This window comes from Malaya genurostris, chromosome 1 (genome assembly GCF_030247185.1).
Source record: "Malaya genurostris strain Urasoe2022 chromosome 1, Malgen_1.1, whole genome shotgun sequence".
Lineage (NCBI taxonomy): Eukaryota > Metazoa > Arthropoda > Insecta > Diptera > Culicidae > Malaya > Malaya genurostris.
In genome coordinates, this window is record NC_080570.1 from 69,480,556 (window position 1) to 69,499,116 (window position 18,561).

The 18,561-nt window shown below is 35.9% G+C and overlaps 1 protein-coding gene across 3 annotated transcripts in view; it reads right to left on the minus strand.

Annotated features, from left to right (window-relative positions):
• The window catches only part of LOC131440374 (uncharacterized protein DDB_G0283357-like), a 306,700-nt gene that overhangs the window by 56,091 nt on the left and 232,048 nt on the right, over positions 1–18,561 (minus strand). For all 3 annotated transcript variants that reach the window (XM_058611630.1, XM_058611629.1, XM_058611631.1), the window contains one exon: positions 17,228–17,428. In XM_058611630.1, coding sequence (XP_058467613.1) covers positions 17,228–17,300 — 73 coding nt within the window. In that variant the 5' untranslated portion in view covers positions 17,301–17,428. The remainder of the gene's footprint in view (positions 1–17,227; positions 17,429–18,561) is intronic.

Genomic DNA, 18,561 nt, shown 5'->3' on the forward strand with positions numbered 1-18,561 from the left:
ACAGTTTCTGGATACGAGAAAGACAAAGAGCACATTTTCATACCTATGTAATAGCCGCACTTCCATTCACGATGGTTGCGGGACGGATGCGACGAAACGAATGTTACATCGGCTAAAACTACCTGTATACAGCTTTGCGAATCAACACTGCTTGTCATATGATCGAAAATTCTCCATGTACTCACAGCTTAACGTCACAGTCCATAGCATTCGCAGAGAGTTCGGAATCCAAATCACTTAGGTTCGAAACCCAAGTCTCTCTCTGTGGAAATGTTTAGTGCTTTTAACGCTTTTTTGTTGTTGCAAGTAATATTGTCTAAAGGTATACTATCCCGGGTCTTTTGCCCAAATCTATTTTTAGCTTATGCTCGTGACTTGTCTGTTTTCAGTAATGTCTTTTTAAAGCAAATCAATAACTGATTATGCATTCCAGTTTTGTTTTCGTTGTTTGATAATAACTTCAAATTGAAAATTAGTTTTGCTATCAACAAGAAAAAATCTATATCTTATTTAGATTTCAGTTTGCTTTCGCTGTTAGCAAAAATAGTTTTCTTTTTGCTATCATCGGAATATCTTTTTGCTTTCGATTTTGATTTTTTGCCACTTAAAACGACCAAAACAACAGCAAATTGAGTAATCGATAAATGCGAACATCACAACATCAAAATGAGTTTTCTATTTGATCTCACACTCTGCTCGGGTTGGCAGTGAAATGCTTCGAAACCAATTGTACAAGTGAAATGAAACTAGGATAAGCCCAATTAGTAATTAGTGCTACGTTTGGTATTATAGATCTGAAAAGGATCGTCTGAAACACACATTTAGAATTCTTTGTGCACAAATAAATGAAACAGCTCGTGGAAAGAATCTGTAGCAAAAAAAAATGAAATTATTTACTGGTATTAGAGAGCAGTAACAACATCACTGTTGAAGCTTGTTAATTGCTATTGAACGTAAAAATGATTGTTCGATTGCGAACAGCACTGGTGTGGTAAAGAAGATCAATGTAACTAACACATAGGTTTGTGGCTCGCAACCAGAAATGAAGATTTAATAAACATCTATTCAACGCCGTTGTTAGTACGAGAAACGAATGCCGATGGTTCGCTTCGTACTATTATTCGCTTCTAATATACTGCCATAGTGCAGTATCAAGAGTGGTCACTTTCCCACACAGAACACGTTGCTTTGAAGTGGGTTGCATTGCATTTCTAGTTCGTACGTTGTGAACACACAACACGACTGGAAAATAGGATTGCCGTGAAGCGAAAATAATCTCTCTTCATCGTTATTGATATCATTATACGAACACAAACCGGATTCAAGTGCGATGATTCAGAGTTTGGGTTTTATGAAACGATGTTTCCTTCAGGTTTTGGCCATACCAACTTGAGTTGGTCATAATCTGGAATGTTCATTATTGGTGAAAACATCTTTTTCTTCTGCTTTTTTATTCCGATTATAGAGATATTAACCGTAAGGATATACATCTATCGGTTTAGAAAAATTTTCTGATCCTACTTTTTAATATAATTTTAGGCACACTGTTTAAGCTCTAAGATGCCAAGGGTATTTTCTAATCTTAATTAACGACTAACTTAAAACTAGAATAGTATCATTAGACTATGTCATCTCGGGCTCTCGTCAATCCAGCTTTCAGCTGGCGATCGGCAGTGGTCGATGAATTGAGTGTTGCTTGAGTCTTCCAGATGGCCCGTGTGGGTCCGCGGGAAAAACACACTCTGATCCTACTTGCATGGTTGGGAATCGAATCCAGGTGGGCAGTGTGAAAGGCCTTGACTTTTCCAGCACGCTATATTTGTCCCCCTTTCTATCATTCTAATCGATCTCGATTTTATACCAATACTTAGATATTCAAATTAAGTATTATAAAGTTAAGAGCTTCTTGTAGTTACTTGGTTTTATCGAATTATCTTGGATTTTGATGCTAAAAATTTGAATTGTTATAAAAATTATTAACTGACAAATCTGGGTGGTCCTTCAACTTTGAAACGAAGTTTTGGGAGGTTTTTTTCAAAAGTTGTTTGATTTATTATTGTTGATAAAAGTTTAAATTTCACTTAATAAGTCGAGTGACTGACACACAGATAGCGCTATAATTGCCAAATTCGAATGTCGTTTATGAAGTACTAACTTTCAAAAGACTACGCGTAAAATTTCATGACATTTCGATTAGTCAGAAGTAAGTGACATCCATTTAAGCCAAGCTACTTTTGTCATGTTCAAAGTAACGGATTCAAAACAATTTTTGTGGTAATCTATTACTGTCTCTTGATGAAAAAAACACTGTGCAAACTCAGCAATGGTTTCAAAAGTGTCAACCGGACTCTGCTGCATTGAAAAGAACCATTTGTTATTGTTTTGGTGAATTGAAATGTGGTAGTACAGACACCGATGATGGTCGTTCAACTGAGGTTGTTACTCCAGGAAATTTAATAAAGTGCACAAATTGGTTAAATCTTATCTTGAATTGTAATTGTGAGAATCAGCTTAGGCTGTAAAGTTATCAGAAGGCAGTGTGTTTACAATTATGTATGAACATTTGACCATGAGTAAGCTCTTTTCAAGTGGGTTCCGCGTTTACTCACAGTCGATCAAAAACAACAACGTGTTGATGATTCAGATCATTGTTTGGCCATGTTCACAAGTAATAAATCGAATTTTTTGCATCTATATATGACAATGTATGAAAAATGGATCCATCACCTCACTCCGGAATCAAAACGAGTAATAAAGCAACAAATAGTTCAACAAAACAATATGGGAGTGTTCGTGGACAATCCAGACCTGTTCCGTAGATGGATTGTGAAACAGTTGGAAAGCGACAATTCGACCATGTATTGAAATAGTTCAAGGGAACCCAGACAGCACAACGACGAATTGATAGCGGAAGAAAAGTGAAATAATGCAACCCCGTGAACGCAAGGAAGTTAAGGCGCAATCCAAACCATTCGATTCGGGATTTAGCCAAGAAGGTCAATTTTTTCATCTGGTTGCTCAGCAGACAATATATATTGGGCTCGATTTCAACATAAGGAAGGCACCTAACCGAACGGTGGTGTAATGGAACCTTTCGCATACCAATCATACAATCATTTATGATACAGTGATATTCTTCAATAAAAATTTTCTTCGATTTTTGAAAGAATAACCGAAATCGATTTAGTTGACCGTTTACTGATAATGATAATGAGTAGTTTTGAGGGCGATTTAGATTTTTTTCACTTTTTTTTATTCGTTTCTTTAAGTGCTGGTATAAAAATTTTAATACACTTTATCCTATAATTCCAGAACCAGAAGTCGGATTCGGATTAAGTTCGGATTTTCAGGAATCGCAGGTCCTTCCATTAAAACCTAAATTTGAGAAAATTGGTCAAACCATAAATGAGAAAAGTGAGAGAGATCCATTTAAAAAAATATGACCACTAATTCCTGTGCCTCCGGAATAAGAAACTGGGAACCAGGATAGCCATAATCAGTTTGTTTGACCGTTTTCTATCCATGACTATCGAATGGAGTAGTTTTGAGGTCAATTTAGAATTGTTATTCGCCCCTCTAAGTGATGGTATAAAAGTTTGTTAAACACTTTACCCTATGATTTCGGAACCGGAAGTCAGATCCAAATGAAATTCAGAGGTATTGTGAAGGACCATAAGACCATTTGTTTGAATTTAAGTCTGTTAAAATCGGTTACGCCATCTCTGAGAATAGCAAGTAAGTAAATTGAAATTGGAAGCTTTTTAATGGTCACCCTGTAATTCCGAAACCGGAAGTCGGATCAAAATAAAATTCAGAGACTTTGTATGGAACGATTGAACCTTTTATTTGAATCTAAGTTGGTGAGAATAGGTTCTGCCGTCTCTATAATTCCGGAACTGCTAGTCGGATTCGAAAAAAAATCAGGAACTTTGTGAATCTAATCTTTGTGATCTTTCATTTGAATCTAAGTTCATGAAAATCGGTTCAGTGATCTCTGAGAGAAATGAGTGCATACAGACATTTTGCGTACTTGATGTCGAGTGGTACATGACACTCGGCGCTCCGGACCTCGGTTCAAAAGTCGGTTTTCACAGTGATTGCATTACCTTTCTGTATAAGAAAGGTAAAACTCTTCTTAATCCACCTAGTGATTTGATAATATCTTTTTTAATAGTCTCATTAGAACATATATGAGATTCTTTCCTCGGCCATTAGTATTGTTAGTATAAGGCTCATCGAATAAACTAATATTAGTAGCATTCCAATGACTCTAAGTCTTTCAGAATCTCCGAGAAATTTTGACGTAATAATAGGATTTGTCGGTCAAGTCTCATATAAGATTACATCTACCGAACCGGAAATATTACTCTGTCCTTCCTCCGGTCCTATGAAGGTGACACTTTGTTTTGGGTGGATTTGGCATCGTACTATTGCGTGAAACCGGCGATGGAGTCATCGTAGTTGTTTTTATGCCAAAGGAGACAAATCCATCAATCTCCCCAGAGCGATAGAAAAATTCTGGTCCATTATGAAGAGTAAGTGTCGGAAAAAAGAAGGTACTTCAAAAAACGGCAAGGTTTCACATTCCTGAGAGTTTCAAAAATATGTTTGTTACAAATTTTTCGTGTACAGTCTTTATCATACAGCATCGTTGTGAATTCAAATTAATCCGCTCATTAAACGTAACTCAAGAATGAGTAACACACCACTCAATGCCATAAAAAGTGCACGTACCCAAAATTTGAGTTTCTATCCAGCAAAATTCTGTATATAGTTTTGGCAATATGTATTAAATCTGTATCCTGCATGAAATTCGCATGGACGCTGGCAACTCTGCTGGTAAATGAACTTATTTTTGAGTTAAAGAACAAAGCTGGCAATGTTGTCGCTGTCAATATTGGAGTAATTTGTTCTCAAACTAAGAGAAATTTATTTATTTAAAATTAGAGGGAATTTTACTCAAAATTGGTAGACAAAATAAAAATTCACTTGCAAATAAAAACATTAAATACAAATTCCAAACTAGATTTTTGTTTCCACTACAAAGTACATAAAAACAATTAAAAATCATTCGCTATTGGTTCCAAAAGGTAAAAATTGAACGGTTTTAAAACACCTATGTCTGATTTCTCAGTTGGCATAATCAAAGTACAACACGATTGAAGTATCATTTTAACTCAAAAGTTTGGAAGCTCAACGCTTACTCTAATGTTCACGGAATAAAATACGAGAGAACTCACAACTTGAGTGAATTCCACTCGAACCGATACTCAAAATTTGACATTCTAGTTTATGGATTAGAGAGTAAATGCAACTTAAATCTTGAGTTGTGCTCGATGAGCGTGAAGGAGTAGTAGGTTGCTCGTCGTTAGTAAACACAAGGTTCCTCATATTATGTGGCATGAGAGAAGCATGTTTGTTAACAAAATTTTTCGAAGTTTATTATGACCATTGGCTTTTGATTGTTCAGCCTCTACATTACAAGCCATTTGGATAAAATTAATTTGTTGATTTTATGTAGTGCCGTGGGTATTCATGCATAGTATTCGCATTTCTATATAATTAATCGGAATTTGAACATCAATTGTCCTTCGTTGTCCCGAACATAACAATAGTTGTGCTATGAATCGATAATGTCTCAGTTTCAAAGTTTTCAAATTCATCGAACACAAACTCTCGACTTCTTTGCACTACATTTTCCTGATTGAATAAACTCTTTGTCTGGTTCGAATTTTCTACATGCTTTTTCAAACAGGTCATCATTGTCAAATGAGATAATGTCAGCCTTGCACCTTAATACACTTGTATGCGTCAGTCTCGGTTGAAATTATGCCTGACTCACCCAACATACAGCTAGCCTACCGACTAAGTCGACAGCAGGGAAGGAAAAAGCTGTTGCACAAATCGCGACCTTGAGATCAATTTTCTTTCGCCTCATGGATAAGAACTCAATCCCCATGCTGGCGTCTGTCTCAGCAAAAAAAAAAAAGATTGAAAGCATCGATTATCTGTTGCAGCTATCAGTCTCACCCGTAATCGCTTGCTGCTCTGTCCTCGGTCCCCCGTTTTTTTGTATCGTGGAACGGGAAGTGGCAACAGTAGACGCTATCGCGTGAACCATTTATCACCGCAAGCTTAAATAGTTGCAACGAGTAAAAAAGTTTCACCATCAACGTGGGAAGATGAGCTGGGTGAGGTGCTATCATGTCGGGAGCTTGTCGCCTGCTCAATGTCAGGAGATGTGGCCAATTGCCACCCCTGGGGACACCGCAAGAGCGACGAGATACCGTCAGTAGTAGTTAACTGGAGGAGTTTGTTCAATGAAGGGCACTCATCGTTGGCAGTGAGATGTTTACTTTGTTGTGTAGATATTTCATGCTTCGAAGCATTGCAGGAAACTGTTGAAAGAAACGTCGTTGGAAATTATCAGGTGCAATACGAAACTAAATACATATAAAGTTACGTTATGACTGATAGTTCACTGCGGATATTATGGCTCTTTGTACCGTTAGAACAAGATCAGTCATGTTTAGGTGACATCTGTCTTTCGCGCAATTCTAGAAACTAGCAACTGAAAATTGAACAAAATTATGATTGAGTTACTGTGATTTGGGTAAGCTTTGCTGAAAAAAACCAAATAAGTTTATTTAATCGTAAACTATACTAACTTTATCAATTTGTAATCACTTTTTAGTCAAATTTAAAAGATTTTTAAACGCACTTCTTTTTGTAGTTTCCGGAACCGGAAGCCTGATCCAAATGAAATTCAATAGTAGCCTATGAGACCATAATATCTTTCATTTCCAGTCTAAATGTCGTTTACACTTGAGGAAACTACAACTGGCCCAGAGTATTTTCATCAAACAAACCATTTTCACGAGACTGTGTAGGATTTGCACTAAGCATCGGTTGTGTCAGCAAATCCGATATAAGAATTTGAAACTACTCGGATTTCAGTTGAATGACGTTGAAACTAGGTTCGGAGCTGTCTTCAAACAAACGGTTTGACCAAAGTTAGGGTGGAAATTGGGTTAGTTGATGCTAAAACGACATAAGTGTGTGAAAATAGATTAAAACCCTCTCGGAGAAAAAGAAATGAGTTCCATTTTGAACATGCACAATATAAGATTAGTATGGCTAGTTCCAAGAATTTCATTTGTTCTTACATTTCCATGTAGGGTTTACATCAACATAGAACAGATAGTTTATTTCGTATAAAGAAATACTGATTTTGCCGTGTGATATATCAAAATGGTTGCTTGTATTAGTAACGATGCGTTTTGTTCTTAATGAAATCCGATTTTATAAAACCGAAAAAGTAAATATGAAAAATCAATTGTTTGCTGTATTTGATTTGTTGGCCCTGAACATGGCCAAGAACTAGATGATTCACCTTTGACGGTAATTGTGATTAATTGCACTCATATAGCAAATCTCTAGTCTCAAATTATTGCCGTGGAAAATTCCAATCTCAAGCGTTTATATCAGCCGCTTTTACGTAATGATGGGCCCGGGGAAAATTTATTTGTGTTCCCTAACTGAATGACTTTTATTTGTTGCTCGGTGGGTCCCGTCACGGGCCCCCCAAAACCGTAAACCCGGGGGCAAGTGCCCCCACTGCCCCTCGGTAAAAGCGACCCTGAACGGGACTAAGCGAGAAAAAAAAATCAGTCAGTTAGTTAGGGGCACACAAATAAATCTTGCCCCCGGGCCAATAATACATAAAAGTGGCGCTGCCATAGATATTTATTTTTCATTGAATATGGCAAAAACACAATAAATTATCTTTCAGCATTAGCCCATAATTACTATCATTGAACCGAACAACAATCATGTAGTCTAAATAGGTAGAAACTGACATGGTCTGATCAAGCGAAATCCAAACTAAGTGTAACAAGAATAATAAATCGTTATGCAGTACCAATTTGATCAAGCTTTTTTCCCACCAGGACTAAAATGCTTTAAAAGATTCGGAATACAATTCTGTAAGTTATACTAAAGCGGCCTCCTCGGCTTAATACAAATGAATTGCACACTCACATATATAGAATTATTAGATGCAATATCATATAGTATCAAAAATAAACGCAAGATGAGTTGACCTACGATTTTACATGTATCATTTGTATAGGAATCCTTGATGAACTCGGTAAGTTTCAGTTCAATTATTAATTGCTTCGAAACAACAAGTGTCTGATCGCTACACGCGTTGTAGTTAATAATATCAAGTTACAATATTAACGAAATCTCGGAACTATGCTGCGTATCTAGTAGTTCTTAGTATGCGAAAGTGAGAATTAAAGGAAGGGATAAAATATTTTGTTCGGACTGTTTCACATGTTTTCTTCCTTGTGTTGTTTCTATAGTATTTACCGACACTTTCCGAAGATTATCAACGCTTTTTAACGAAGGATCAATCGAATCTTTCTATTTCTCGAAAATTATCGTCATAATATTAAATCTTTTTTTTTCTTTTTTTGTCCAGGTTTATATCTTGAGGTTGGTCGTATCTAAAATTGATCTAACTTTTAAAACTTTCACTTGCTTATACGCCCTTTTGAAAAATTTATCGAGAATTCTAAATTGGCCTACTAGCTTCCGGAGAATAAGAATAAACAGCTAACTGGTATTCAATATACTCAAGTGTTACTACTATACTATACTGAACACATCTCACACATACAAAAGCGACTATCCTGTGGGCGAATGGATGTAACTTTCAGTTTTTACCTTTTTTTTATATATATAAAAAATAGGTATAGAATTCGCTCAAACTTTAGAAAATTTTTCCGAGGCCCGGAGGGCCGAATGACATATACCAATCGATTCAGCTCGACGAACTGAGCAAATGTCCGTGTGTGTGTATGTGTGTGTGTCTGTATGTGTGTTGTCAACTAAAAGATCGAGATTTCAGAGATGGCTGGACCGATTTTGATCAAACTAGTCGCAAATGAAAGGTCTCCCCGTCACCCAAAATGCTATTGAATGGTTTTGAGTTCGGATGTTTACTTTTTGAGTTATACGAAGTTTTATGTCAAAATTTTCAGTTTTTTGACAGTATCTGTCACAATTGACCTTGAAAACAGAATATGTTTTTAGACTTAGATTCCGCATGGTAATAGCTATCCAACAAGCCATAGATTGTTAAAATCCGTTCATTTTTAACGGAGATATCGAATTTTTTGTGTAAACGACCTTTCCTCCTATTCCAGTAGTAGAAGTTTTGAGCGCTGTATGACAAAGAAATGCTTGGGAGCAACGGAAAACACGATTTTTTATACTGTTACATACAATTGTTTCTAAGTACCAAAAAGACTGTGTATAGCATCCTTTTTCATGACATTTAGCCTCGGACCGATTTTAGCACGGCTCGTTTTTGGCAACATAATCGTTCGAATATGATATATATAAACCAGATGATGGCAGAATTTTTTTAATTATATTGTTTTAAACTACTTACAGCAATAAATGCTGGAAGAACATAACATCCATATACCATTCGAATCAGTTCGTCGAGATCAGCAAATGCGTGGGTGACAAATAATTTCACTCAATTTTCTCGGAAAATTTCTTTTCTACAAATTCAGATTCAAACGAAAAGTTGTATGCTCCCAAACAAAGTTCCTGAATTATGTTTGGTTTCGACCTCTGGTTCCGGAACTACAGGATGATATGTGAAACGAATCAGATCCCCTGTATCCCCTAAACCGGAAGATGTCATATCCAACTTCCGGTTTAGGGGATACAGGGTGATTGGTATAAAAATGTCTATTTCACATCAATTAATCAGGTTTATCGGGTTAGCAGGTTTGGATAGTCGATAACCAAATAAACTTTTTACAGTTTTAGTGGTATTCAGTTTTCGGTTCAGAAGGCACCTAAAAATTTAATTTGTGCTATGATTTCTCAAAGATGTCAACACTGATTTTCAAACATTTTGAAACAAATGTTAACTATACAGCTACTCAGGTGAATTTATCTGACTTCGGCCATACTGATTTTAGAATTCCGGTTCCGATATAAAATCGATTCTCAAAGCTCAATCGTTTTTTCAATAAAAGCCTAATCGAATTTCAGAAACAAAAATTCAAATTAAAGTAAACTTATAGTCCTATACAAAATTAATTAAGTTTATCCAATTATGATTTCCGATTCTCGAAATACATGATGATGAATTTTTAAAATTCAAACTGATATAAAAGATGACAATCCCGAAAAGCTTCAAAGTTGGACTCAAAACTGTTATACCGGCTCTGGAAGTACCTTAAATTACCGTAAACTCTAAAGTGGAACTTACTTCGACATATCATGGCATGTTTAATCGATTATCACACTTTTAGATTCAAATTCGATCCGATTTGTAGTTTCGAAATTACAGAGTAATGAGTGATTTAAATCTCAAATTGTCGCTTATAACGACGGTCATTAAAATAATGTCATGAAAACTTAAACACCGAAGAATATTCATGCAAAACCACATGTGGATTGATAAAAAAAGGTATCATCTCACTGCTAGGTGGATTAAACACGTTTTTCATACATTCACTACTGAAACATAGGCCTTATGTGCGCGCGCTCTTTATTTTGCGCTGAGACAAACTTATTCTCATTCTCATAAGACAACCACGCGCATGCGACGTACTTTTGTCGCTCTCAAGTCAAGAGAACTCTTTGGCACATTCACGTACCGCACCAGAAACTGATGCACGCTTCGTTGTATAACCTCATCGCATTCTGCCAAGAACGAGACTCATACCGCTGACAGACATGTGATTTCCGTACAATGATTTCTGTACAACGTTGTACGCGTACAACGATGAGGTGACAGACATGTTTTGCGCACAGAATAAATGTACAGTGAAACGAAAAAACTCAAAATTTAGCTTAATTTCCCAGCTCCGATGATCGATAATATTGAAAATAAAAATTTTTGTGGTTTGAAGATTATTACTAGCAACTAATTTATGACAGATATAATCTTGTTTCTCTGTCTTAGCTATTAAACTATTTGTGTGTGAGTGTTCATTGGACGACAGTATCACTCATATCATTGTTTAAATGTAATTAGCATTAGAGAAATTTAGATGTTCATAATTTTGATGTTCTACCGTAACATTCACTGATAAAAATAAAAAAAAAACAAATATAAATATAGAATGGAGGAAATATGAAAGGCTTTTAGAACTAATTTTCGGAACACGAGAACTATTTTTTTGCAACGACGCTGATTTCTACCAAAATGGTGATGAATCACTAAATTTTGTTTGTAAATTTTACCGACTTTTGCCAAATCCGCATAAATTTCAAGGTGTTCAGTCATGATTCCTTTTTCACCCGCATATTCACGATAAAAATAAGAGCGCATAAGATATTAAGATTGAGTCTCAAAATAGAAAATAAATCTAAGATATTATTAGCATGTAACCATCAGAAACGGCATGGCACACAAATATTTCAGAAAAATTCTGTCAACGTAACAGTTTATTCATCACGAAATTTTCATAAAACTGAATTTAAAACCTTCTTGAATTTTTAATCATTCCGAAATAGATTTGACATAGGTTTGATGCTATTATATAATAGCAAAGTGCTTCAGAAATCTTATGAAAAACGGTCTACTACACTGGAACATAATCTGATAATGGTTTTATTAGGATTTTGAGAAGTTTAAAGTTTTTATGCTATATTTATGAAGTAACACTGAAAACTATTACAAGTATTTCTTAAATTGAATATGTAACTTGGTACGTGTTTTGCTTCAATTTATCACACTGAAAGACATGATTCGCTGTTCTCTCTATTCATACCCAAAATAAGACTCTTTCTAAACAATTTCAAAACAAGTTTTCTTTCCATCGAACGGCATTCAACCCGATGACACAAGACGAAGTAATAAGAAGATTTAGAGTTTCCAGAAGTGAATATAGGGGACCAATGTTATAAATGGAATTTTTATAGGTCATCAATAAACAGGATGATTACACTATTGGTTTATTCATGTATTGGATATTTATCGTTTATTATTACCACATGTGCATTCAAAATATGAATCATTATGTTTTTAAATCCATTTCAACAATAATCTTACTTGTTATTGAATAGAAAACAATTACTCAATAATGCTGATTTTTTGTACAAAAATGAATAAATTGTTTTCCTTATTTGTATTTCAAAACTTCACCAAATTAATGAATATTTCTTGGTTTGACTGCTTTTTGAAAATATGCTACAAAGTATAAAAATTTTATGCTGCTTGTTAGCATTTTACCGAGATTTTTTTCAAAATATGACGATGGTTGTTTATTATTTGATGCTCAGAAGAAGGAAATATTGTTTCATGAGGTCACCATCGCTCGCCAATGGCGCTGGTAGCAGTAAACAGTGATGTGATTTTGCACAGTACAACGATGAATGACCGTACTACGGAAATCATCGTTGTATCATGATGCTCGCGTGATAGCATCGTGATTTAGGGTGACAGATATGTGATTTCATGGTGTACAGTGATACCGATATCACATGTCTGTCATAAGCATCAAGCGCTCTTGTCGCATGAGATAGCGCGGCGCGCTCGTTTCATGCGATCTACGAGCGGTTTGTGCGTCATTTTCATCCTCTTCCTTTCTTCCTTAGACTTAATTGCAAATAATAAATAAATGCTAGCGAAGAAAGCCGTGCACATTTGGCGCAGTTCGTAGCGAGAGATATATTCAAATCTAAGATAAAGTATTCGGTATTCGTTAGTGTGATTTTGAAATGCTAAATAATGAATCAATCAATTTTCCAACAAGAAGAGCCACATGTCGTACTTTTTATGCGACTGTATAGTAAATTATGAACATTAGTTAATTACAAATTTCAGTACATCTATGTATTCACTTAGTTTGAAAAACCCGATTAAGTATTCTTGGAACAAATAATCTTTCCATGTCATGACTCAAACATATTATGCCTGCCTTGTTAGATCAGCGTCTTATACTCTAAACCGCAAATCGAATAAAAATATCTAGTGCAAAAGCCGGACACGAGTTTCGCAATTCAAAAAATGTTTTCTGCAAAAACCGAATGAAAACTCAGTCAGCCGAAATGTGTGATTTTATATTGTTCTTGTATTTATAGTTATTTTGTCGGCATAATCTGAGCTGATAATATGGGAATCATTTTCTTCCTGTTTTTGCAAAGAACTAGAAAGTTGTACTGTTATGGGAAAAATCCTTAACTTAATGTCGTCTACAATAAATATTTCGTTTCCGTATAATAGACACTGTTGCTCAAATTTATTTAACAGCTGCCAAAAGGATTAATTTAAACTTTGAAAAGTCTCTTGATCATGCCTTCTTTTTCCAGGCTCAATCGAATTTTGGAAATGTAGATGTTGCAATCACTGAGTTTTGTTCTTCTATATACTTTTAAAACATATACACTGTTTGGTTAGAAATCTGTTCATTCAAACTAAAGCTGAGTCTCGTAATGAACTTATGAATCAACTCTAATTCGGTTAGGGCGAAGAACTGAAAGTTTCTTTCTGAATAATAAATGAGGATCTGCAAGATTGACAAATTAATATTCAAATACTTCCAAAAAAGTATTCACATACTTCCTGAACTGAAACCTGAAGAGTATTCTTATTATCAATCGCTCGTGATATGTAACTAGAAATGGCCCTTTCAATCACCAAACCGTCGTTCCTACCGATTTTTCAATTTTGAGATTGTTCATACATTTACTGTTGCATATTTAGACTGATTCTCACAATCGCTATAAGAGTTTTAATAAAGCCAATACCCTAAACAGTCGAACAAGAAAATGAATTGTAATTATGAATAGTTATACCTACAAATTGTAATAAACACTTCCAAAACTAAACTTTCGTTACTATTCGGTTTCGTTACCAACTTTGAAGGGGAGAGAAAATGAAAGCTTTGAAAACCGTAGCATGTCTCAATAACATTGTCATTTCTCGTCATCTGTATTTCTATTAATCGATTACAGGGAATATAATATATTCAGTTTTCTTTGTGATCGTGACAAATATCGTGATCTTTTTTTTATTTTTGAACATAATTACTGAATCATCAAAATGTTATTCAAAGTTTTTGAAATGTACATAATGTACTTCACTTTGTTATGAAACACGTGCAAGGTTCTTCTAGTATCAGGATTCATAAAAATCTGTTTCGCTATTCCTGAGAAACGTATAAAAGTTAGAATTGAAAGACATTAGATTTTATGGATTAGATTTAAATATTTTTTCGTACTGACAAAGGCATTACTGCGTTAAATCAATTTTCAACACCTCAAAGAAGTTGAAATACGTACAATGCATGCAGTAAATATAATTCCTTTTTTTGTTTTTAATATGAAGGTTTTAACCTTAAGGTCATTCACCCCTTTGGGCCAGAAAAAGATTCTGACCCTATGTGCGGAGTTGGGAAACGACCCAGGCTGGCTGCGTGAACATATTTCTATATATAATGTTTTGTTATGACAATAATAGTAATATAAGAAAGAAACTATGTAACTTTTGGTTGCATCGAAGTTTTTTCATATGAAAAAATGGGTTTTTGTTGACTTTGATATAAAGAGCTATCGTTGCACATGCCGTTCATGGTCATTTATTTGTAAATTCAAATCTGCTACTATGATTCAATTGTATCAAAAATGCTCAAAAGTTTCTACAGACTGCATTATAGCGTAATAATAAGAATTATTCAATATTGGACAATTGTACCAATATTAATCTTTTCTAGCCACTACAACATTCTGCTTATCAAGAGATTAATGTTCAATGATTTCCAATATCTTCGCCTCGCATTTTATAGTATTTTCACATAACCGCTGATATCATATAATATTCGGATTTACTTGATATCCGATGAAATGACGTGCCATATCACTTGACATTCCATACAATTTAATGTAAACGCATAGCACCATTTCAGCATATACATTGCAACCATAATTTGAGTCAATGCCTTGAGCTGTGATGGAAAATAGTGTTCTTAGGAAGGATGCATTAATAAAGTTATTTCCAAAATTCATATCATAATCAATTTATTAAGATTATTTTATTTTGAAACCGATCGCCAACTCTGCCCAACAACTTGTACCGTGCGACACAAGTCGCACGAACCGCTCTAGGCACGAAAAAAAAATCATAACAGAAACTTTTACTGTGGCTCACATCGCACACACGCTGCGCTCATAAAAAATCTCGTGCGGTGTAGTCGTGAGACCAAAGCGCACGAGTCGCGCGCAGAAGAAAATGCGATGCTCTGAAATTTCAAGCAACACATCCCGTTTCTATGTGCTCGCAAAGCGTCTCGTACACGCTTTTGGTTTGCTCTTCTAGTCGGCGCTCACGCTCACAGAATATATATGCGACACACACATTTTCGGTGCGCTCTCGCTGTCGCATTTGTGCACGAATGAGCATTCGGAAGGCCTGCTCAAACACCTTCACCGTCTTACGAGGAATTCTCGTTCACAGCCAGGAGTTAACTAAAGCAGAAATGTATTCAAGCATATATTTATAGATTCCGTTTTTATGCGATAGTTCATACTGCGCAAATCGGACGAGAGGACATCATTGACCCAGCCCTGTATAGTGGAGAGTAAGGCATTTTTAATGCCAAACAATTTGACAATATTTTCCCCATACTTGTATGATTTGCTTGTATGATGTCTATGGTTCTATGCAAATTATTTCTTCGAAAATGAACTATAATTTGTTCGAATCGTTGGCATCATTTTTCCGAACCGTGAAATATGATTAAAAATTCAAAAAGTATATTTATTTCGTCCAAATCAGTCAATGCTGTTAGTGAGCTCTGTGTTATTCTTGAAGATGCAAGAACAAATTCAAGACGAACATGTTTCCTCACATTACAAATTTTTAATTATTTAAGTTCAAAATTATTTATTATGCCATCAAACAACTCGAATATTTCTACGTTTGGTTGAAGTGTTGGAAATAATTCAGACCGGTTCCGAAAAACACTCTAGCACTTTATCTTAATCTGTTCGGAAAAGGAAATTGTCACTGCAGTTGCCAAAATTTATCGCCGCTCACAACTTTGTTTAATGCACTTCAGTGAATTATACGCCACTTTCTCAGCCCGGATATAGCAGCTGTGAGAATGGCATAGCCATCGAAATAGCAGAAAAATCAGTGCGAAAAGTTTTCGAGAACGAGCTGGAAGTAATTGTTTTACATGCAACGACACCAGACGCAGAGGCGAAAACAGGCAACTTTGAAAATCCGAATCTTCTCTAGCAACTTTCACGCATTGATGTAGCAAGTGTTCGGCAGTCGGAGAAATATTTGACGAGAGAAAATATTTTTCATCTGACTGACATATCGAGTTCCAACTCAAGCTTAGCAACTAAAACAAAAATAAAAAGCAGTTTTGTTCTTACAACAAACTAACATAGAAATGTATGCTTTTCCTTTGAATCTACCTCAACTACGCTATTGGGCATGGTTATCCATTTCAGTGATTTCTGTTCCCAGTCGCATATAAACATGATGACATTTCAGGGTACATCAGCGGGACGGTGGAAGTGTTTGAAGTGGAACGGCAGGACGGCAGAAGACAATTCAATTAATTTCATTTCAATTAGCTTCCGGTGTGAGGAGTTTTCGGGCCTGCTGTTGTTCAGATTCAGGCACCATAAACTATGTTGATTCCATTAGACTAAGTGGCTCCAGTGCGCCGATACCTACCCGCCAAGTTATGGAGTCGGTTTGTGTTCCGGACCCCCTGGCTTTGGCGAATCCGGGAAGGTAGGAGAGGTCGCCGAAAGGGGTTTCGATGAAAACGCTTTATCTTCACTCAGTCTCGTAATTACATTTGGGCAAAAGTTTATGGTACTTGGATACTGTTGTCACACTGCACAGCTAACTATGTGCTACTGTGAAGTGGGTTTGGTGAACAATTTTGTATTTCTTACCATTTCGGGGCTTGAATCCACTGTCAAACATTCCACATACCCAAATGAGGCCACCGGTTTGAACTACCATTTTCTAAAATTGTCACCGGCGACCTCGAAGCGTGTGATAAACTTTACTACACTTGCTCCCGTTGGTCGGAAAGGGTCTACTTTCGGCTTGGGTTTCACTCGATTAGCCGTAAAGTTTTCGCTGCTGAACGATTCCCATTACCGTAAGAACAAGATATGTCGCAAAGTTTCGGTGGTTGTGAGACTGGAAAATCATGTTAATTACCTTCGATCGTGGCCGGTAGCAACGCCCATGTGCCGAAAAGGACTAACGCCCACCTTAGATGTGGGTTAGCCATAATTTCTTGCTTTCGTCCTTCACCTCTTCGATGATGCTTTGCCGCCGATGTGCGATGTGATCGGTAAGGTTACCCTCAAGCACTGAAACACAACGTCCGGTGTGAAAAATGAACCAGTTTGTGGTTTCCTGTAAAGAATGGAAAATAAGAGAAAATTATGTCGGTTTGAATAACCATTAAACACTGGCTGGACCCGTCGGCTTCGGTTGTATATTCGGAAAGTAGCGTTGAAGTTCATGGCGTTGTGTTTCTACGAAACAATTACTAGGGTAACAATATTGATATCACGGCTGAAATGTCGATAATTACGATTTTTCGGAGATTTGAAGTTATTTTCAGACGTGGAAATCTTCCGAGAAAATTGATATGAATGAGTAATAGATACGGAACGAATGAGTAGGAGAGGAGAGCAAACAGCTGGAAGCAAAGTTCAAGTTTCTCGTTCTCGCTTGAAAGCAGTCGGTAATTGGATTCTGCGGAAAGATTGGAAAAGTTTATCCACTAGCATAACTTCCTTCGAAAACGTCGTCGATAATGACGATGGCGATGATGACGATAAAGCAAAACTTGAACATTACATTATGCTGCGGAGCTAGACCACCTTCTTCAAAAGACTTTAGGAATAAATTGTAATAGATATGCTGAAAAAGAATTGACGTAATGATGGACGGAATTCGAAAGGTGATAAATGGCTGGAAAAATTCGAACCATATCAGAAAGATGGAATGATAGATTACCAGTCGTTCTCTAATAAAAAACTAGCGTAGTTGTTAATTCTTCTTAAAATTGTGGGTTTGGGCAAACTGTTTCCTGTTTCTATCGATTTCAAGCTCTACGTGTATAAAGTAACAGTTTCAGTTTACTTGAATATTGATTCGATGTTCGATGTTGGATAAGTTTTTGCACATAAACACGAATCCTTTTATCATAGAATAATACGAGGTTGAAAGGAGCAACACTGTTGATACCACATAATTGTAACTATTGTACTACGAAGCTGGTAAATTTCGTCTTATTTTGATTCATAAGCTATAGATAAACTGTGAAATTAAAATAAAAACTATCGTTTTTTTTACTTCGGATAGAAAAGGAGGTTAATTGGAGGTCTTACTAAATCACATTCACAGAAAAAAGGATAACACCAGAAGAAGAGATGCAAGGAAAATCCAACTTCACAGAAAAAAATAATCGAATTTACACGACATGTATTCAAATAATAATATGAAATAGACGAAAATTAGATTGAACCCCATAATCCATG